Consider the following 22,100-nt stretch of genomic DNA (forward strand, 5'->3'; position numbering starts at 1 on the left):
GGCTGAGCCCATCACAAACGGGCAGCACCTCTCTGGTAGCAGATTTAAAAAGGAAAGAAATCACTGTGCAAATGTGATTGTGCTCGGAGAGGAGTGAGAACACGTTGAGAGCAGCAGCTCTGCAGGCACCAGGGTCAGTGAAGAAGGAGGGGGATGAGGTGCTCCGGCCGGAGCGGAGATTCCCCTGCAGCCCACGGAGGAACACAGGGATGCAGGGATCCACCTGCAGCCCGTGGAGGAGCCCCACGCCGGAGGAGGTGGATGCCTGAGAGAAGGCTGCGATCAGAGGCAGGAAAAAGAAGGCCCAGTCCCGTTAGCGGCGTCACCGATTATCAGGGGAGAGCGGCCGGGAGCGGCCCCGGCCCGGCAGCTGTAGAGGCCGGCAGCACCGCCCCGGAGCTCCCCGAGCCCGCCCGGCCCCGCGGGGCAGCGCAGGAAGTGACGCGGCCGGGGCGGGCGGCGCTGGGCTCCGGACGGGCCCCGCCGCCTCCCGCGGCCGCCGCGGCCTCCGCGCCGCCCCTGGGCCCTGCCCCCTCCTGGGCCCTGCCCGCCCCTCGCCCTGCCCGCCCCTGGGCCCTGCCCGCCCCTCGCCCTGCCCGCCCCTGGGCCCTGCCCGCCCCTGGGCCCTGCCCGCCCCTCGCCCTGCCGCCCCTGGGCCCTGCCCGCCCCGGGCTCTGCCGCCCCTCGCCCTGCCCGCCCCGGGCGGCTCCGGGCAGAGCCCTCCCCGGGCAGAGCCCGCCTCGGGCCGGTTGACCCCTCAACGCCTCCCCGAGCGGAGAACGTGGGTCCAGCCCAAGCGCTCCATCTCCCGAGAGGCCGAACGCTCTTCTCCTATTTGCTACCAGTCACCTGTTGCTTCGCAAATACCCGCACTGGCTTCTAGATGTTTTTCTCATTTGATACGTATTAATCTCATTCCGTGGCCTCTTCCCCACCTTAAGTCAGCCTCCTCGCTGTTGAGGCGTCTGTCCAAGCGGACACTTCCTATTTAAGCTAAAAGTGCCGCTAAGTTGTAAATGTCAGTGGTTAGATCCTCGCTGGAGAGCGCCTGATGAGAATTGGCGCGCTCAGGTAACCGAGGTCCAGAAACATTTTCTCCACATGATGGCATGTTTCAGACAATACCGCACATGACGTGACACCAATGCAATCCCACCGCACACAGACCGTCCTGAACTTCGCACCTCTCTCTGCAGACTGGAGGAGAGAGAGAGGTGGATGAAGTTTAGATGGATTTTTAAAGTTGCATAAAAATAAAAGGAAAATGTGAAAGAAATACAGAGTACTGGCTTTGGCCCTGAAGGACGAAAAAAAGAATCTGGGCAGTTTATGGCTGCAGGGTAGAGGAAGGTGGTGTCGAATATGAGTATAAGCCATTATGAATGGCCAGTTTTCTTTCATTGCAATAGTAAATGTAGACTTTGACATTCTAGTTTTTGTGTGGTTAGGAGACAATAGTACCATGGCCCAGAACTAGGCATAATTTTCTCGTAATTCTCCCTTGATAGAAGTCAGTCAGAAATTATGGACTAGCTGAAAAAACTATAATGTGAGTTTGAATACAGTGTTTGATCGATAGTGCTCTTTGACCTCAATAGCTATTAGCATCTGCGTTAAAAATGCCTTAAATGTTTTTGAACTCAAATTGCACCTGGAGAGATGTCAAGTATTTAATATCAAACATCACATCAACATAACACAACTCTATAAAGGTAGAAGCAATAATTACTTGTAGATAATGTCCTTATGTCAGCCCTCCTCTCTAATGGCTCTACCTGTGTTATTTTTTTATGTTAAGACAGTGGAGTTAAATAGCTGTGATCCAACCTTGCCATAACAGTTAGCTCTGTGCTACATAAATGGAAACAGAGCAGGTTTTTAATTGTGATGAGGTAAGCTCTCTCCCTACATTTCATCATTTCTACCTTCTATAAAGGTAGAAGCAATAATAACTTATAGATAATGTCCTTACATTGTTATATATGCATTATTTAAAATTCCTTAGTTTTAAACAGGATGATTTCTTCTAATGGAGTTGAATTTTGCTAGTTCAATGCCTGTTCAATGTGACACATAATTTTTATGGCTCATAACTCACCATGATTAGATGAATAAAACCATTTCAGGTCCTGTGAGTCCACAGAACTGCCAGGGATTCATATGGCTTTTCGAAAAAAAAAAAAAAAAAAAGGTGCCTTTATTTTCAAGAATGAAAATAATTTAACTAGTTGTACCTTTTCTGCAAGCTCTGGCCATTATCTCATTTAATCTACAGAAGAAAGATGGAAAGTGATACAAACTGTCATCATACAATCAAATGCTAGATTTTTTTCTCTTCTTTGAGCTCAAGCTGGACAAGGGATAAACAAGTGATCTTTATTATAATAGTAAAAAAATAGAATTTTAAGAAGTTACATACAGATAAATAACAAGAGATAAATGATTTATCCCTTGATTTGCAAGAGATAAATCATGAGTACATTGGCAAATGTAACTTAAATGAATATAAAAGGGAGCTGTGCTGAGTAATGGTTTAAATTGATACTTGTAACTCAACTATTCTCAGAGGCTTTCTCTTGGTTAGAAAAAAAAAGGCAATTGAGTGAGGAGGCAGAATTTATTACTTGGCTTCAAAAGACCACTTGTAAAGCCTATCTTTTAGGTCACATTTCAACACTAATAATATAGGGAAGAGTGCATTTTGGTTTGGGAAAAAAAAATCTAATTAACCATTTGAAACAGATCACAAATTTATTAAGGAAAAACTGCCAAAGATTACATCAAAGTTTTTATGACACACAGGAATCAGATCACTGATTGGGAAAACTTATTTATCCCATCTATTGCTTTGATACATATGAAAGGAACAAGTTTTATCCTTTAGAAGTTCTGATCAGAAGATTCACATATATTTATGAACTGAAAACTCAACACTTTGTTTATGACATATTATGACTAACTCTGTTCATTCCTTTCTTATTTTTGATTACTGTTGATCCAAACTATTCTAACTAATGTTTTTGTGTTAAGTAACTCGATGCTGCACACCCTAATTACCTAGTGCATTCATAATAATCTTGTTTATTTAGAAATGTCTTTGTTTTCTCACCTTGGCAAGGACAGCTATTGATTGTCTTAGATAATAATGAAAAGCTGTTTGTTTATATCTTCATTCTCCAAATTCCCTGAAATGAGTTTTATGATTATTTTAACCCAGGTAGAAACTGCTGAAAATGGATTTGGAACGGTACTTTGCAAACTGAGTTTACTTGTTACTCTTTGAAAATGAGATCTTACTTGCCTCTGGTTTGTGTCCCATCTCTCCAGGTGTGTTACTGTTTCACTGGCTGGGGATTCTGCTTTCTGTGCAGGGAACACTGTGGACCACAAACACCCTGGAACAAAAAAAAAAAAACCAAAAAACAGGAAACAGACATAAATGGAACAAAGAAGTGAAATAAGATTTGATTGCACATTAAGATCAAAGTCTTTACCAAGCTGTAGTCCTCTGTTATAATTAAACTGTAATACATATGAATGTTCTTCACATTCATAGGCCACTCTGGTTTCACCATGGTGCTGCAAGTATTTTGTTACCTGGATCCTTTCATAAAACTATTTGCAGTTATGTCATATCTGAAAGCCAGGGCTGTGAGTCAGGACTAAATTTATTCGTTGCCAGATCATATCCATTTCTTTTTGGCCAACACTACCTTTAACCAACGGAGCTCTTCTTACTCCCTAGTATTTTATCTGTGGTGTATTTTTAGGGATCCCTTCTCAACCTTCATGAGGTAATGCAAGCCTAGAACAGTCATCTCCTTTTGTTAGACAGCCACCAATGCCCCGATCATTCTAATTCCCCCTTGCTCTCCTTCCAGTCAGCATCCTTAAGCAACAGTGAACAGAAATGTATGCAGTATTCCAGATTAAGTTTCACAAGTCCTTTCTAAAAGAAATACTTTTTTATTTTGGATACCTACTCACCTACTGTGTTCTAGGATCCTATTCGTCTTTTTGAAAGTTATAAAAAAGTTTCAAAAGTTACTTTTGAAAGCCCAGTGATTTTGCCTCTGAATACCATTTGTAGGTCTTCTGTCCTAATAGTTTCCCAGAGCTGACATTATGCTAATAACAGAAATACTGACCTGCCACCGGGTGGATGCCCTTTCACTTTACACTGTTGAATTTCAGATAGTCACAAAAGCAATTCTGTCCCTCGTCTTCCGATGTTTCCCATATGACGTTTAAAAAATCTTCTTTAAATGCTGCTCAGCTGTGTATCTTTAAGTCAGTAGCACACCTAGTGCTGATGTAATAAATGAAAATATTAAAGTCAGTCTCAAGATGGATCTTTGAAGTATTCCACTAGCAAGTGTCTTTCAGTGTAACAGTTTCTTTAAATAATTTTTAGTTGTCTCTCCCCATCATCATCTTTTATTTCTTGTTTTAGTCCCTGTCTTCATTGGATTGGTAATGACTCATACTATGCAGTATCAGAAACTTTCTTCAGATACTGCAAGATTAGATACACTAAATTTTCTATAGTGGTTCTATATCAAATTCAGATAGACATGCACAAAACCCTTTGTGTCCAGGTCTGATAAAGTAAGCTGGCTGTATTTGGGATTCTCTCTCTGAATTACTAATTGATTAATGCTTAATTTTCTTAAAATTGGGCTTACCTATAAATCACAACTTGAAGAATGTTTATTTTCACATAAAGATAATTTAGCTTTAACAAGTAGTGCTTCTTTGCAACAATGTTAATGCTTCTATTACACTTGAATAAATACTGGAACTCTCAAATTGCTAAAATCCTATTTTAAAATTTCTGTGGATACACACTACAAGCCTCAGGAACACTAATTTACATTTCAGTCTAAATAAAAATTCCATTCTTATTGGAGTTACCAGTATAAATCTGCTAACTGGAGAGTATCTGTCCCTGACTCATCCAGTGAAAAATATTTCAGATTCAGGCTCATCATTATAAATGCTTTTTAAAAATTGTCTCTTGTTAGATTAGAACTTTTAAAATTCAGATCAGAAAAAAATAACTCCATACTGTACACTTAGATATGGTAAAGTATGTTAAGAAAAGATGTAATTATTTGCACAGACTAGGACATCAGTCAGGATGAATTGATGTCATCCCTCCTCTCTAATGGCTCTACTTGTGTTATTTTTTTACGTTAAGACAGTGGAGTTAAATAGCTGTGATCCAACCTTGCCATAACAGTTAGCTCTGTGCTACATAAATGGAAACAGAGCAGGTTTTTAATTGTGATGAGGTAAGCTCTCTCCCTACATTTCATCAGGGATTTGACATGACTTGCTGAGCTGGTTATGTAGCACATAACCACAGCCTTTTCCCACAGGAAGGACTTGGCGGGGGAACAACAAAGCTGGTAAATGTAATTACATGCTATTCCATGACTCTCAAAGCATGAATGATGAAATGTGGTTTTCCATGACACTTGCTTCTAGCTGCAAAATGATGTTTCCTCCTTTTGCTGCTTATTGATGGCAGAAAGGCAGGGAAAGGTGTGTACTGCAAGGTTGTGGAGGATAGAGGAGATGACACTTCCCATGGAATCAGTCTGTTTCCAAAATCTTTTAGTTGTCAGGCCACACATGGTAGTGCTGGCTGCTTGCTACCTCATTGGAGTTCAAGAGTGTTCACTTCAGCAGTATTGCACCTTCTTTTCTGCCACAGTTATTTTATGCTTCCATTTTTTATCAAGATTAAGCTATTAATAATATTTCCTGTAATTGTGAGTGGTGATTTCCTGCTTCTGGTATTTCTGTATTTCTGTATTGCCCATTTCCCCCTACCTCCTTCACAGTCTGTCCTTGTTCTGCTCTTAGTTTTAGCCAAGGTAGGTACATTTCTTGACCCTAAATTGCCATTAAGCAACATGAAAGGGAGAGAAGGTGATTGATTTCCTGTAACTGACAAAAAAAAAAAATAGACATTGTCAACACTATTATATCTCATAAGGTTTATAAAAATAGAGAAGATAACCTTTCTGATCATCCTGCACATTATAAGGTTTGTCTATGTAACATTATTACCACATTATTAACTTTTTTTTTTTTTTTCAGAGGAAACAGCATTGTAGATTCCTCCCCCTCCTTTCTTTCCTGGTATCATCACCTGGCCCTATGCACAGTGATCACTGCAAATTCCATCTACACTTCTGAGCAGAAATGTGAGGCTTGACCTGCGTCATCACTCACATTTAGAGACTCACTTATCAAGTGGGATACCAACTGAGCCTTTGAGACATGAGCAAATGTCTATATTTATCACCAACAGCCCTTTTTCCACAAACTCTTGCCACATGATGTCATAGCACTGGTTGTAGCCCTAATGCCTGGTGCACCCATACAGTGAATAAAATTTTAATATATGCAGAAGCTGAACAGCAGATTGTGAGGCAAAGCTCTCTGAGACATAGCCCTTGTTTTATGCAATGTTTTCACACCTCAGTGTAAGTGTGGACACAGTTTTCCTCCTTTTTATTTTAGCATTTAGGGTGAAATACACTAGGTACTTTAGTTAATACTAACACTTAGGCCATCCCAAAGCAGCTGGCATCAAGAGTAGAATAAAGAGACTAGGAATGGGAAAGAGCAGAATTGGGTTTTTTGGCAGTTCTGTGGCCTTGTGACAGCTTTATAAATTCACTGACTATACCCCAAATAAGTTACCTGTAACTGGTAGTTTTATGAAGGGAATGATATGATTGATGTGATATGATATGATATGATATGATATGATATGATATGATATGACATGATGATATGATATGATCATCTGCAGGCAACAGAGGATGAAATTGGTGTTTTGTCAGTATGTTCCTTCTAGTTGAAGTATATAAGCATTTCTTCCCTGTACTGGAAGATTCTTGATATATTTTTCTATTTTCTAATAATTTTCAAATTTTTTCCTTTGTTTATCACTTGAGATTATTAATATAAATTCAACATATCATCATCCAGTTACATACAAAAAGTTAATAATTCATTAAATACTTCAGTCAGAAATATCTCTGTCCGAAGGGCTGTTATGTCAACACAAACAAAAACAAAACAAAAAAGAAGCAGTGGAAATGCTTATTCAGTGTAATTGACTACAACATTTTAGCGAGCTTCTCCTTTCTTCACTAGCAAATGTTCCTGGTGATGTAATTAGTTTCTTCCATGTCAATCATGTATCTACTACATATTAAAGTTAAAATTAGTTCTACTCTCATGCATTTCGTTTTACGTCAGTGAATACCACTGTTGTTCCACAGCTGTTTTTGTGATTGTGGTTTGCCTTCTAAACAATCTAAACTATTCCTGGAATGTGCAGGGTAACCAGTGATAACAGTAATGTCAAGAGAAACTTTAACCATGAGAGATGTTTATGCTTTATTACTGCAGAGCTTGTTTTGAGATCTATTCTGTAAGAGCAAAGGACTGTACATTACCCTGTAATGAGTGAACCAGAAGCTCAGGAATGTTACTCTGTGGAAAAGAGTGAAGGGCATATCCATCCTGTGCTCCTCTCACTTTCCAAACAACTCTAGTGCTTGTGAGGCCACAACCTGTAGGCAAAAGTTGACAGAAGTTGGAAATACAGGAGTATTCTGGAAGTAACCAATACATGGGTTGTGTTTTAGCTGGGTCATAATAAAAATTTTAGTTTTCCCTTGGAATTAACAGCAATTCTATATGTAGTTGAAAGAAACGTTAAAGACCACTATTCTGGTAGTAAAAGGCACTAAAGGCAGAACCATGTGCCCCTGGCTTTTTAAGAGACCATTGCATTAAAAGCATTCAAATATTTCTTTGAAATTTCTGTTTCATGAGAATTGGACTCATAGCACTTGATCATTCCAGGTCATGTACATGGTGTGGTGGATGTCCCATCCATGGAAGTGTTCAAGGCCAGGCTGGATGGAGTTTTGAACAACTTGGTCTAGCAGAAGGTGACCAGGAGCTAGATGATCTTTAAGATTCCTTCCAATCCAGGCCATTCTAAGATTACTTCCTGGTGTAGACCATGGTTTAGGATGTTATTGTTAAAACCTGTCAGATATCTAAGAAAATTACCTTTAGGAAGTTGCTGATTTCTGGTAACTCCTAGTATGAAAGTTGAAAGCTAACCATGAGATGCTTGTGTGGCAGGAGCTCAATGGGATTTTTGTCATTGGTCATCCAGAGAGACTGGATTACCCTCAGGCCAAGTAGGTGTGACTAACTCTGGCTGCTCAGTTATGAAAAATGTTGGTTGCATTAGACTGTCAGTACTTAATAACAACACAGGTAAAACACACCAAGGTGAGCGTCTCTTTCCATTTACTTCACACAGGACATAATAAAGATATCAAAAGTAGTATGCTATTAACACCAAGACAGTGGTTACAATGTTTGTTTTGTCTCTCAGTTACCTAGCAACAGATTTTGATTGTATATTAACCTTATTATTAAGTTTACTATGTGCATTTTAACTGAAAATTTAGGAAAGACATATCTGCTTATAAGCAAAAAGTGAAAAAAGAACAATTTATCTGCTACCATTACAAAAGCCTGCTGGCATATTTAGCATGTATTTGAGGATATTCCTTAGATTTCTGTTCAGATAAACAAGTTTTCTTATCCAGAGTATGCTACATTAGAGCATCAGAATACTAGTACAAGGGCAATTTGGGCATACAAGAATCTTTTTCTCTCCTCAAATGAAGCACCACAAGCTTCAAGTTGTACCTCATTGTAACCAACAATCAGAATTAAACAGCTGCCCATCCATTAATGTACCACTGTTCCAAATAATCTATGGTTTTGGAGAGGCAGAACAGTCATTAGCAGGAGTTTCTATAATATCCTAGAAGAAAGAAATTTGCAGTACAGAGTATTCAAAATGCAGCACTTGCTCCTGGCAGAAGTGTTTTTATTCTGCTGCATCCATTTACTGTTCTCTAAGAGAAAGAGCTGCCTCTCTCCCTCCTCTCTCTGTTACTGGACTATTGAAGACTTTAACCCACCATCCTGTACTCAGCTCTGACATTTACTAGCAGACAGAACATTCACTAAACCAAACTACAGATACCTTTTCTGAAAAAAAGAAAAAAAAGGTAACAAAAGAGCAACAGGTGTATTTTAAACCCACTTGGAGGGGGCAATTTCCAGTAGTTTTACATTAAATCTCCTATCAGTATATATGTAAACATACACATGTTAACTTGGAAATAGACATTGTCAAGTTTTGACTAAGAAATAAAACTAGATGGGAATCTTTCCTTTGCTCCAAGCCTCCATTTCAAGGAGGAAAGATTTCAATTTACTGCTATTTGATCAATATATATTCCTCTCTAAGTAATGATTAGTCCAGAAGTAAAGGCTCACTGACTGGGCTCACAAACTATATTTAAAACAAAGTTCTGAACATTCTGAAATACAGGAGTCACTCTGTAATTTCAGAGCAGTTGTAATATCTTATCCCACTCTAACAGGCTGCCAGAAATGCTCCTGGATAAGGCCCATCACCATTTGTTCTAAAGATAGCACCTTTTGGCTGGCTCTGGCAGGTAAGTGAGGACATTTGGGCTTTGATTCATATCTGATATACCTCTTACATTTCAGCTTCGAAGGCAAAAATTGTGGGTATATATTTAGTCTGTAATTTTTTATTAAAATGTTCCCAATATTGCATGCAATAAACTGCTGTGTTTTATCCAGAATAATAATAAAAAAAAGTATGTGAACATTTTTCCCATATATATCCATATTACTTTGCATGCAGGATTTGGGCATTTTTTCTCCAACATGCAATTTAGCCGAATGAGTTCTAATATGTTTTCCATGCAAAGAGAATGAAATTCCATTTTGTATTACTTGTAGCCCTGGAATCAGCTGCAGAGACTGAAGAAAGAATGTCCTTAAAGATTGATAGAAAATACAAGCAAGGCTCCAAAGAAACATTTATTTTTGACATTGCAGTATATTGCAAGTGATCCCCTTATTCTGTCTTTTTAATTATTGTAAATGGAATGAGGAAAATAAAATTTTCAGAATATTCAAATAAAGGGTTTTCTGTTTGTTTTTGTTTGTGGTTTTTTTTGTTTGTTTTAGGGTTTGTTTTTTTTTTTAAGTTATACTATCTGCCTGGAGTACTAACACTTTCCTGAAAATACTTGAGGCTGTGGGATGGAATCCAGAATTGTTTTTCAGTATCACTTTGAACTTACATAAGTCAATACTTTTTTTCCTATTTTGTTAGGAACGACTGCCAGTGTTAACATTTGATCATAGTGCAAACTGGTGTTTCTTGGTCAGCATGCCTGTCAGAATGTAATCAAACAGACTGTGTACGGATCACATCATTGTCTATGGACAAAGACTGAGGTATGACTTTATTTATATCACAGCTAGGGCTAGAAGACATGGCTTAATTTTAAGGTGCTACAGGCCAATAATTAATAAACCAATTATCAGTGATCTTGATAAGACCCATATGTCAGACCGCGTGTCTCCTCTTAAAATGTGCTGGTTTATATCACACATCTTTGTATGCACGCACTGCATTTCCCAGAGTGGGACTGCAGGTGGACAAACAGCGGCTTGCCCCTGGGACTGTCCAGAACCGAACGGACACAAGCGGTACCATCGCTGCCCGAGCCGGCGGCTGGGAGCCGTGACCCCGGCCGCACGTAGGCCGGGCAGGGGCGGTGCCGCTGACGTCCCGGGCGGCCCCGCCCCCCTCCCGCGCTCCCGCAGCTTCCAGAAGGGCCGGAGCCCGCGGGGGGGCCGGCCCGGTGGCGCAGTCGGAATTGCCGCGGCCGCGGGGCCCGGGCGGGGCGGGGCGGGCGGTGATGCCCTTGTTTATTTTTACCCGGGCGGTTCATCCTCCTCGGCAGCCCCAGCGCGGCCCCCGCTGCCGCTCCCCGCCCCAGCTCCGACGGCGGCGCCGCCTATAAAGCGCCGCCCGCGGGGAGCCGAGGATGCAGCTCTACAGCTCCGTGATCACCCACTACCCGGCGGCCGCGACCGCAGCAGCCGCCGCGGCCTCGCCGAGCTCCGCCGCCGTCTTTAAGGTCTCCTTGTCGCCGGGACCCTCCGCCGCGGAGGCACCGAGCGCCGCCGACGCCGCGGGCCCGAACGCGGCCGCCGAGAGCTCCGGCAAGGACAGCTTCGTTCCCGCGGGGAGCAGCAGCAGCGCCGCCGCCATGCCCGCCTTCTCGTCCTGCTTGGAGGTGATGCCGAGCGGCCCCGCGCCGGGCCCGGCCGGGCGGCCGGCGGCCGGCCCGCAGTTCAGCTCCTGCGCGCAGGTCACCGTCAGCCGCCGGCGGCCGCTGGAGCGCATCGTGCCCATCCGCATCGTGCAGCGCGCCGAGGCCGCCGCAGAGCTGGTGCCGGGCTCGCCGCGCAGCCGCGCCTGGCTGGAGGGCATCCTGGAGAGCGTGCGGCAGGCCGGGGGCGACGGCGAGGCCGCCGCCGAGGAGCCCAGCAACCGCAGCCTGCGGCTCAGCGAGCACTGCCAGGCGCTGCAGGCGGCGGCCGCCGGCGCCCAGCCCGGGCTGGTCCCCGGCTGCGGCCCCGCGGAGCGGAGCGCGGGCCCCGCGCAGCCCGGCGGCCCCGCGCACGGCGAGGAGGAGGAGGAGGAGGCGGCGGGGCCCGACGTGCGGCGGGGGCCCGGCGGCAGAGCGGAGCGCAGCGAGAAGCTGGCGCTGTACCTGGCCGAGGTGGAGAAGCAAGACAAGTACCTGCGGCAGAAGGGCCGGTTCCGCTTCCACATCATCCCCGACGGGAACTGCCTGTACCGCGCCGTCTGCAAGGCGGTGTACGGGGACCAGCGGCTGCACGGCGAGCTCCGCGAGCAGACCGTGCACTACATCGCCGACCACCTGGACCACTTCAACCCCATCATCGAGGGCGACGTGGGCGAGTTCCTCATCGGCGCCGCCCAGGACGGGGCCTGGGCCGGCTACCCGGAGCTGCTGGCCATGGGGCAGATGCTGAACGTGAACATCCACCTGACCACGGGCGGCCGGCCCGAGAGCCCCACCGTTTCCACCATGGTTCACTACCTGGGGCCCGAGGACCCGACACGGCCCAGTATCTGGCTGAGCTGGCTTAGCAATGGGCACTACGATGCTGTGCTGGACCGCGTGTGCCCCAACCCGGAGTACGAGGCGTGGTGCAGACAGACTCAGGTACAGCGCAGGCGGGATGAGGAGCTGGCCAAGTCCATGGCGGTGTCCTTGTCCAAGATGTACATCGAGCAGAATGCCTGCTCATGAGACCGCCTGGGCCGCAGGCTGGGAGCTTTGCTGCAGGGACTGACAGAGAGAAGGTGTGCTGGCTGTGATGGTGATGCCTTAATCCTTAATGAAGCAGCAGCACCCCAGACTGAGAAGGACTGTAGGTTGTGGGGGATAAATGCAGACGTATTTGTAATATTCTGTTGTAAAAACTTAGCCTCGGGTTATTTGCAAGCAGATTTCTCTGTGTATGTTTGTGTCTCTCCTCCCCACTGTCTATTTTCTATAAGAATGTATTTTTTGCACACTATTTTTAAACTGTTACCTCCATCTTCTACATCTTACATTAGTATCTGGCTTTCAGCTGTACAGCCAAAAACGTTTGTAAACAGTTTTTGTAAATAAGGCTTATGATGTAACAGCTATTTTTTTGCTGTGTTTTTTACCCATAAACCTTATATTTTTACCAAATGAAGTTGATGTCAAACTGACCCCCCCTAGTTGATGAAAAATATTGTGGGTATTTTCTTGCAAAATTAAAATAATGGCTTTTGTAAAAGTGCAGCAAAGTGAGAACAGACTGCTTTTAGGAACAGTTGCTTTCTCTGCCTGGAGCACAGAACAGGTCCTTTGAGCCAGTTGGAATGCAGCTACACGTGAACAGTGCAGGGAGCGATTGACTCTTCTGTTTTTAATTACTGTTTTGAGTAAACTGGCCTCTTGTTGCCTGGTTGGCTCACCCTCTGCTCCATTTATATTATTTATCTATAATAACAGAACATTAACTGGCAATAGAATGTTGTGACTAGATAATAGTCTCCTGCTTTGGCAGTAATTGCCTTGGCTGCACCTCAGTGTTTGTGTTCTTGTTTCTGGGGTTATGGTGTCTTTCGTATAAGCCCTGCTTCTTTTCTGGCACTGGTGTTTCACCAACAAAGCATTATCTGATCACAACATTTTATTCACGTGACTTTATTTTCTATCAAGAAATCAGGAATGGTATTCTACATTATGGTTTAAAAAAAAAAAAATTACTTAAACTGAGGTTTGTATGGTTTGCTGGGTCAAACATTTAAATGTTTTCAATCTGGATTCTGTCTCTTCTACTTTCTGATTAACTTGTTAGATATATTTATTAAGTAATGCAGTTTGTACTTTTTTATTTTGTAATATATTGTGATTTTGGAATTTATACTGTATTTGTATAATAGGAACATTCACAGCTAAAATGGAATGAATAAAGAATATAATTTTACTTGTGCTCTTCTTTTCTACTCTGTTCATTCCTGGTGTGGGGAAGAATTGAAGGTGGGTTCACAGGACCTTTTATTTGGCTTCTCTGCCTTAGTCTCCCCTGTTAAGAGGTGGGAAGAAGGGACACAGTGCTTTACAAATGTGAACCACTGATAATTCTGGTGTCTTGTCAATATGTGAAAGAAATTCAAGCATTTAAAGACAATTTAATATCTAATTATTTTCTTACTGCAAGAGATCTTAGTATATCTGTTTGCTAGTGAGAAACAATTTTCTATATTAATATGCCTTAGAAGAGTTCTCAGGTGTAGTTCATGAGCTGGTTGACACCAGGGTTGATGGTGAGCCTGCTCTCTGCTGGACTGTGAACACTTGGGCTTGGACATTGGTCTTTGGGAGCCTGTGTTCTGCAGTTAGCCCCGAACTTGGCTTGAGTTTTGTCCTTCAGTAGTGATACCTTTGCCCCCTCTTGTTACTCAAATAGAAGTAATGTCGTGGGGAGATACAGCTTTTTACTCCGCTCACAAGATGGAAATGCCTTGCGAGTTGTTAAAAAGTGTTTAGAAATGTGCACGTGTGTTTACAAATCAGTCCTTGATCTCAAAGTAGTAAAAGACCCAATCCTTAAACAACAGAAGGGTACTGGGTTAAAGTTACAATTAAAAAGTAACTAAATAGCTGTAATGTATCAGTCTTAGTTGAGCACTTGTGATAAACAGCTGCAGGAGTGATGTCTGTATTTGTTACTGGTTTATGTGGCACAAAGAGTAGATTTAAATATTATGTTATTTTCAAAATACTGGTAAATACACTATTTCTCCTCTTCTCTTTACGCTTACACCCAGTTGTGCCTTTTCTTTAAAGTGCAAATAGTGGTGGAAAGACCCTGGTCTTTCTAGTCCACTACTGCTTGGAAAGCTGAGTTTTGAGGTGAGAGCACAGCGAAGATGCAGTCATGGATGTGTTCATAAGGAACAGAGGTAGCTTATGGGGAAAATGGCTACTCATGTGACTCTAATAATGAAAATATTAATACAGCATCACTAAATATCAGTGATCTGTTGACCGATTAAAAACATTGTATCCAGGCTGCTTAGGTTTTGGGTTGGATGTGATTAATTCGTTCAAAGTTGTGACTATCCCAAAGTTAAAAAAACCCCAAACGCATTTATTTTAGGTCTTCTAAACTTACCGTTTTCAGCTGTATCATTAATTGTAATCACAAATTTTGTTTGTTTTGCAACGCAAACCTTAGGAATGCTCAGTAAGCTAAGTGAAAAGGATTGGTACTGCATAGTGTTCACTCTGTCCAATAAAAATGATACTAAAATATCACAAATAAATAGTGTTAAAAACCAGCCATGTAGGACCCTGGCATGGGTTCCCACAGAGTTTCTCAGCAATTTATCTACTGCCTGAGTCACAGGGGCATGCAGATAACTTTAAGGAATTTGAAAAACTAGGTTACTTGTTGAACTAGTTTGCAAAGACATTGAGGGTGTATTGCTGAAGCGTATAACAAGGCACTTGTTTTTGCAGCTTGCATTACATACTGTGTCTAAAAGGAAATTGCAAAAATGGCATTTCAGATGTTTTGGACACATGGAAAGTGCTGGTTTTTGGGTTTGTTTTTCCATATCTGTGGTGTTTACAGTTCAGCTGAGACACTAGGTTCAGATGGAAGCTCGCGGTGTCTTGTTTGAATGGGAGACAGCTTCATGGACAAATTTTATGGAAGCAGTGATTCTCATGTGGGCAGAACTTTACAAAACTGCTTGTAACACTACTCTCACCCCCAGCAAAAGCAGAGGTAGATGCAAGTTTTCTTTACTGTCCTCTGTTCAGCAATTCCAGTAACTAGGGAAGGACAGATATTGTCCTGGATCATAATTTCAGTTGCTGATTATTTTAACCTTGGCTAATCACTTGCATAACCCAGCTAATCCTTAGGCCTGTCTGGGGACTTTGGTCAACAGTCTTTTTATTATTGACAATAAGTCAGAAAAAGAGCTTGATCTTCAATGTGCCACTTGTACGGTTCTATAAATCAGGTGGAAAATGCTTTAATTCTAAACCAAGCAAATGTGAACTTCAGTCTGTGGAAGCACAAGCTTTGTGGTGCCATCTTTGCTTGTGTTTTATAACACAATTGTGGATTAGTGGATATGCTGGATGCTGCATTTCAGGAGTTCCTTAGGTTGCCAAGACTATGACATTCTGTCACGAAATGTGCAAGGGATATGTTAAAATTGTCATGTGTGTTGAATAGACTTTGTTACACAAAGCAAGGTTTACAAGAACTGAATTGGTTTGCAATGAAGGAATCCCAAAATAAGGGTGATGGGCAAGTAGGAAAGGGAAGATTTATGCAAGTATCACTGTTTTCCATCTCAGTCAAGGGCTTGCTCTTCAGAAAGCTTAGTGGATGACACTTTGTGCTTAGTAACTTTCTTAGGACGCATAGAACTTGTCTAATGCCAGCTACTGTGGTTTCTCTGTCCTGTTGTATTTGGCTGATACATTACATGTGTGCAAGATAAATCTTTTACAATAATGCCACTGGTAAATAAAGGTGTGCTTCAGTACTTCTTATACATGTACAAAATCACCTGAATACAAATATTTCTACAGTCTGCTTTTGCCTTTATGATGTCGGAATTACTTGGTAGGATTTTTGAGGATAAAATTTCAATTTTGTTTGAGTGATTTGTCAGTGTCCTCACGTTTAGCTTCTGAATCCAAGCAAAAAATGATGACAGATATCTCACAACAGAGACAAGTAACTGGCAATAACTGTTTTTTGCTTATAATTTGCTTATACTCTTTTCTATTTATTCAACCGTTTATTGATATGCAGTGATAAGTGTTCCTAGGAGGTTGGTGCAAAACGGTGTGAAATGAGAAAAATTTCTGAGTCTCAGTGTTAAAAAGATTGTCCCATTTCAGAATTGCATGGTTGTGTGAAAATACGCAGCCTACAGAGAGGTGGTAACTGTTTAAAAGGATGTCAGCTCTGCCAAATGCAATTGTGTAGTCATCTTTAAAAAGAAGAGCTTTTTAAAGAAGCAGGACAATTTAAACTTTGAATTTTTACTAACATACAGGCTGATTTGTAACATGCACGTGTGTTTCAGTTGAAAAAAAAAGTGGCTTTCATATTTCCTGTTCAGTTTTAATTTATAATTTTTATAGCAAATTTATACTATTAATGGATAAAAAGATACAGCAATGCAGTAATATATTGTACTTCAGCCATTTTTTTCTGAAGTTAGTATTTAAAATCTGTTTATACAAGGAAACCTGTACACAGTGTTCAGACTGCAAATCAATGGAAGTAAACCACTGTCACTTTCCAGGTTTCTGTGGCACGAGTGGTTATTACTCCATCTTCTCATAAATTTATCCTAATTACTGAGTAAGGTCAGGCTTCTCTGGAGAAAAAGTGTGCAATTGTAATAGCATAATGCATGTACACATGGAGGAATTAATCTTTCTTGAGTGATCTTAAAAAATGGCATTTCCTGCATTTTTAGTGTGTACTTTTAAACCATTATGATTTTAATCTTTATTTTATTTCATAGAAGTTTTACTGGAATTTGTAGAAAGCAAACTACTGAGTTCTTCTTACAAGGCATGGTTGGTTAATAGTGTTTGAACCTCCGGCACTGTAGCACAGTTAAGCTGAGTACAGAGTGGCATCTGCAGGGAAGAAGGCAATTGTAGGAGGAAGGTTGGAACTGGGATCTGGCTGTGAAGGGGCCCCGGTCGCCTTCAATCCTTTCATCTCCCTTGTTCACCCACATCCCGAGCAGGGAGATCCTGACTTGCTGTGCTGTTGTTCTGGTGACAGCTTCAGGACCATTGCTGCTGCTCCTTGGGGTCTAGTTATGCAGTTCTTGGACTGCCAAGATTTTGGGGGCTGCAAATGAAGGAAGGGAAGCAACACTCATTAAAAAATGGGAAGGATTTCATGAAGGGCAAAGACATGGTGTTTTTATTGCCTGTGAATTTCTATTACTGAGTTTCAAAGACTTAAAGCATGGTTGAACACCAAAATGGTTTGCAAAGGTCAATGTAATTCTAAAAATCACATAAAGCATGTTAACAGATTTTTGAGAGTCAAATGCTGGAGTATGCTGAAATACCTTTTTTAAAAAAATTAATCCATAATTACATTAGCAAAACCCTATTATTTTCACAGGCACAAGGATCCAGCCTTTTTTCCTGCACAAAACTTCTATTTTTGTTGATTGTAAAACTTAACTAACCAATATATGTGGGTAAGATAATAATTATTTCAGATCTCTGGGTATAATTTGGAATTCAGTAAAGTCTGTCAGTTTAACCCAATGTCACTAAGTGCAATATTTTTTCTCATTGCTGATGCTGTACTCAAGTTTAGATGTCTGCTTTTAGAAATAACATGATCATTGGAACTCCAACTGAGCTTCTTTTGATATTTTTTTAGGGGAAGCCTGTGGTCAAAATGTACTCCCTTTGTAAATAAACCAACCAGTATATTTTATATCTAAATTTCCTGTCTTCCATATGACTTAAAGATTGAGATATGACCAAGCAACTAAGCAGTTAACTAACGTGTTAATATGATTTGTTTGCCTTCCTGGCAAGCTTCAGCTCCACTGGAATAGGTTACTCACAGAGACTGACAATGCCTTTTGTGGTTTAAGGTAGGAGCAATGATAAAATTGTTGTCTCAGTAATTAGTAACACAATTCCTATTACTTCTGCAAACTCTATCTGCAATTTTAAAATTTCTTTTCATGGTTAGTTTTGTTGATTGTCAATCATATGCCTATTCAGGATTAACCTTAGAAAATAGTAACCTTAGAAAATCTAATTAAATAGGACATTTGAGTGAGTTTAGGGTTGACAGCTGTTTTGCTGTTTATGTATAATCAAGGGAAAGGTGGTACCCAAAATGAAGTGATTGTGAAAAGACTTGTTTTGCTCTGAAAGACGGTTATGTCAGCTTATAGCTCTGACTGCTGATGTAAAAGCTTTAATGCACTTGAATTTATTGTTTCTTAATAAAATAATAATTTTATCTCACAACAGATTACATTTTTGCTACACTCAGGATCTTTGCTACACAAAAGACTAATATTGCTAGATTAGAAAGAAAATGTTTTGCTTTAAGAAGTAATTGCTTTTTTCCCCATTTATCTCCCACCATTCTAATATCCAGTGAAAGAGAGCTTTGGCTTTAGGTGAGGAATGCTTGTGCATGTGGCTTGTGTTCTTCTTTAACTGGTAAGTTGAATACATGTAGAATAATTTTACTTCAGAGGAATACTCATAAAAGTGATGAATAAACAGTTGGTAAAAAAACTACCTGTTATGCTGTAGAGCATTTGGCTCAGCAAAGCTGCAGTCCCACTGGGACTTGGATGGGAAGCAACATTATAACAGCACATGCTTTACAGGTGTCTGAAAACTTAATCTCCATTTAGTTATTTTGCTTTTAGTTTTAATTTTTTTTCATACATGTTATCTTGCTTATCAGGAAGTAAATATTTATGGATGTTTTGTCAATTAGGTTGCTGTCCTTTTGGATATACTCTTGATAGTTCATGTGTACCATTCATGTGGATTTGATTCCTGGTAGATCTCCATTTTCAGTTAATATTTTCCAGCAGTTGCCCTGAAGAGGCTATGCAACACCTGAAATTGCTAGAAATTATATCAAACAGTAAAAAATTCAGTTATTTGATTGTATTTATATGATCAGATTCTTCTCCTTGTCTATCTCTGTCCAGAGACAAACAAATGTGTTCCAAAACAGATAGATAAAACAACACCAGGCTCTGTTAGGTTGATTAAAGAAGCAATTGCAGAGAAATAATAACTGTGGAAAGCTTCACCAAATATGTTATTGCAAAGAGGGCTGTTGGGATCCCATAGTACATATGCTCTTCAAAACTCTTTATTGTTGCACTGAGATTGTGACAATTTCAAACAAACAAAGCCTAAAAAAATCCCCAAACAAAAAAGGCAAACAAAATCCCGAAAGAATGTAAACTTTTGCAACCAAAAACTCAAGGGAAGCTGCACTGGGTAGGCTGTATTTGTGAGGAGCCAACGTCACAGAAGCAGGTTATATAACATGAACCTTGGCAGTGGCCTCAGCTCTAACATCTACAGGAAATCATTCTGCCAACCAGGCTTCTACCCCGGGAGACCAAGTAGGTAATAGTCGATGCTCTACTTCAGTCAAGGGATTGAGTTAATCTCTGCTAAGACTTTTGGTGCTTCCTCAAGCCTTTGAGCTTTATCTCAGTGCTCTCTGGATTAAGCTCTTGCCAGCCAGCAGCTGTATCATTTCTCTTTGGGTCACTTGATATTGGTAGAGGGGGTAGACAAGAGGCAGGTACTGTCTCTGTGTAGAGAATTCTGTGCTTCATCATATCCCATTGGTGTCTTATATCACTCCTGTCTGGTATGAAGAAAAAGAAGTTGTACACCACTGGAACATGGAATCAGTTTTATCTCTCTGTTCACTCAAAAGTTCTCACTGAAAAAAATACAAGTCTGTGCCAAGTCAGTTATACTTATTTTTTGATTTATTGAATTTTTCTATGAACTATAAATATATCACAAGGAGTTTATAACTAGCCACTGAGGCATTTTACATTACTCTAAAAATACTACAGACATTTGGTCATATGGAAACCTTTAGTGGGATGCCACGAGTTTTCTACCAAATTCAGTTCTGGATTCAGATTTATCTTCTGCTCAAATATTTATTTCACTCTGTTTACTATCACCATTATGTATTTAATCCCCTCATTAACTTTGAGTGTTTATTCCCATAGCATAGGGAAGAAATACTAGGTATTCTTTCCAATGTTTGTGAATACCATCAAATCTTGAAAGGAAAGGAGGGTAGCACCTTATGGTAGGGAATGTTTCATGACTACTTAAAACAAAGAAAAAACCACCAGAAATTTGGTCTTGACATGGACATTTTAACTTTTCCTTTCCCTTTTCCTTTTCCTTTTTCTTTTCTGATATAAGTCCAGGCCTTGTGTATATATTTTTTGCATACAGATATCTATAGGGATTGTGGATGAGAAAGAAAAAAAAAATCAATAAACAGACAATAATGCTTGTATGCACACCAAAAAGGTTAGGAATGAATTTCTAGTCTCTCACTAGTAAAATGACTAACACTTGGAAAAAATAGTTTCAGACTGAAAGCCGCCTTTAAAGAGCCTTATTCCTGTTAAATATTTCTTGTGTTGAGTGTGTGCTGATGCATTTGTTAACCTGCTGAAGAGAGGGCCCACAAAAATGTGCCAACAAAAGTGGAAACAGTGTCTTTGTCTCTGTCTGAGATGGAAGTGTAGCGTGTGAAGGAGCTTTACTTTCTGTTGGCCTGACCTGTGAGTTTTATATCTCGCTTATAACTTTGCCTTTGTTTCATTGGCATAAAAAAGGGCTTTTTATAAGTTTTTGCAACTTATTTCCTTTTTCCTACCTTGAGATAAAATATGAACAGAGATCTTGTTTCTTGGGAGTCTAGTCCAAAATATATTTTAGAAATTTTCATTTGATAAAACATGATTTATGTGTTGCTTTCAGTTTCACAGCCTTTATGGTGTAATTCAAGCACAGAGCTGTGAACAGTACGTTTGTAAAGGAATATTAATTTCACCTTTATAGGCTTTTAAAGTAAGTGTTTACAGCTGGGTTAACTTTGATAAATAGCAAGGGAATTCTGAATGGAACATACGTGAATAGGATGTTATAAAAATGTGACATTTCTTGTTCTTACATGCTTTATTGTAAATTTCCAGATTTAATTTCTTAAGGGAGAAAATAATTGAGAATGGAGCTTATTTGAGCTCTTTGCTCCTGCACTGCTGGGCAAGTTCATCCCAGCAAAACCCTGAACTTTGTCATCTTCCTGAAAGATCAGCCCTTGCCTCTAGTTATTTCCGATGAGGAATTAAATGCAGAGTCTGTTTACACAGATTCTTGGAAGAAAATTTTTGAAAGGGAGAATGTAGTAGCTTCAGCTGTATGGAAGGTTAATCATCACCTGTACCATGTTTGAAATGCCGTTTTTGATTTGTCTTCCCTCCGTGCTGCCCAGTGAGATGAGGAAAGAAAATTACTGTGCTAGTCCTTTGGGAAGTGTTTCTCTGCAGAACACAGTGCTGTGCAGAGATGCCATTGAGCTCAGCAGGAACAGCAGCATCACAGGATGATGCTTGTTAGGTAGAAGGAAAAAGCAGGTCTCTGAAGGAGGTGAGTAGGATCCTGAGTCCCAGAGCTGTTTTGCTCTCTCCCCAGTGCATGCACAGGGCCCTGGGCACTCTGACAAGATTCATTGTCAACACTCAGGAGCAGAGGGCATTTTCAAGGATTTAAGTCTGTAGACTTGGTTTGAAGGTAATACTAGCTGCCGTGCAACAATCTTGCAACATCAAGCTGCAATAATTGTATGAGGAATATGCAACCGTGGGAGATAGTTAAAGATACTGTATTACATATAAAATTTCCATATATAACCTAATTGCTTTTTAATAGGAAGCCATGGTGACTACAAGAAGGAAAATGTTATAGCAG

At 40.9% G+C, this 22,100-nt stretch overlaps 1 protein-coding gene and 1 long non-coding RNA gene across 2 annotated transcripts; one reads left to right on the plus strand and one right to left on the minus strand.

Moving 5' to 3' along the window:
- Positions 1-688: 688 nt before the first annotated feature.
- LOC136293792 (uncharacterized) lies at positions 689-7,590 on the minus strand. Its single transcript, XR_010722260.1, has 5 exons — positions 7,482-7,590; positions 4,149-4,309; positions 3,302-3,395; positions 2,099-2,164; positions 689-1,197 (listed from the first exon to the last, which is right to left on the minus strand). It is a non-coding gene; the product is annotated as an uncharacterized lncRNA (long non-coding RNA).
- Positions 7,591-10,845: 3,255 nt separating this feature from the next.
- OTUD1 (OTU deubiquitinase 1) lies at positions 10,846-13,509 on the plus strand. The gene has a single exon (XM_066199006.1). The coding sequence runs from the start codon at positions 10,995-10,997 to the stop codon at positions 12,291-12,293; it is 1,299 nt and encodes a 432-aa protein (XP_066055103.1). The 5' UTR covers positions 10,846-10,994; the 3' UTR covers positions 12,294-13,509.
- Positions 13,510-22,100: the final 8,591 nt, after the last annotated feature.

The sequence above is a fragment of the Chamaea fasciata genome, unplaced genomic scaffold, assembly GCF_029207755.1.
Source record: "Chamaea fasciata isolate MVZ Bird 193981 ecotype frontalis unplaced genomic scaffold, bChaFas1.0.hap1 SCAF_1, whole genome shotgun sequence".
Classification (NCBI taxonomy): Eukaryota; Metazoa; Chordata; class Aves; order Passeriformes; family Sylviidae; genus Chamaea; species Chamaea fasciata.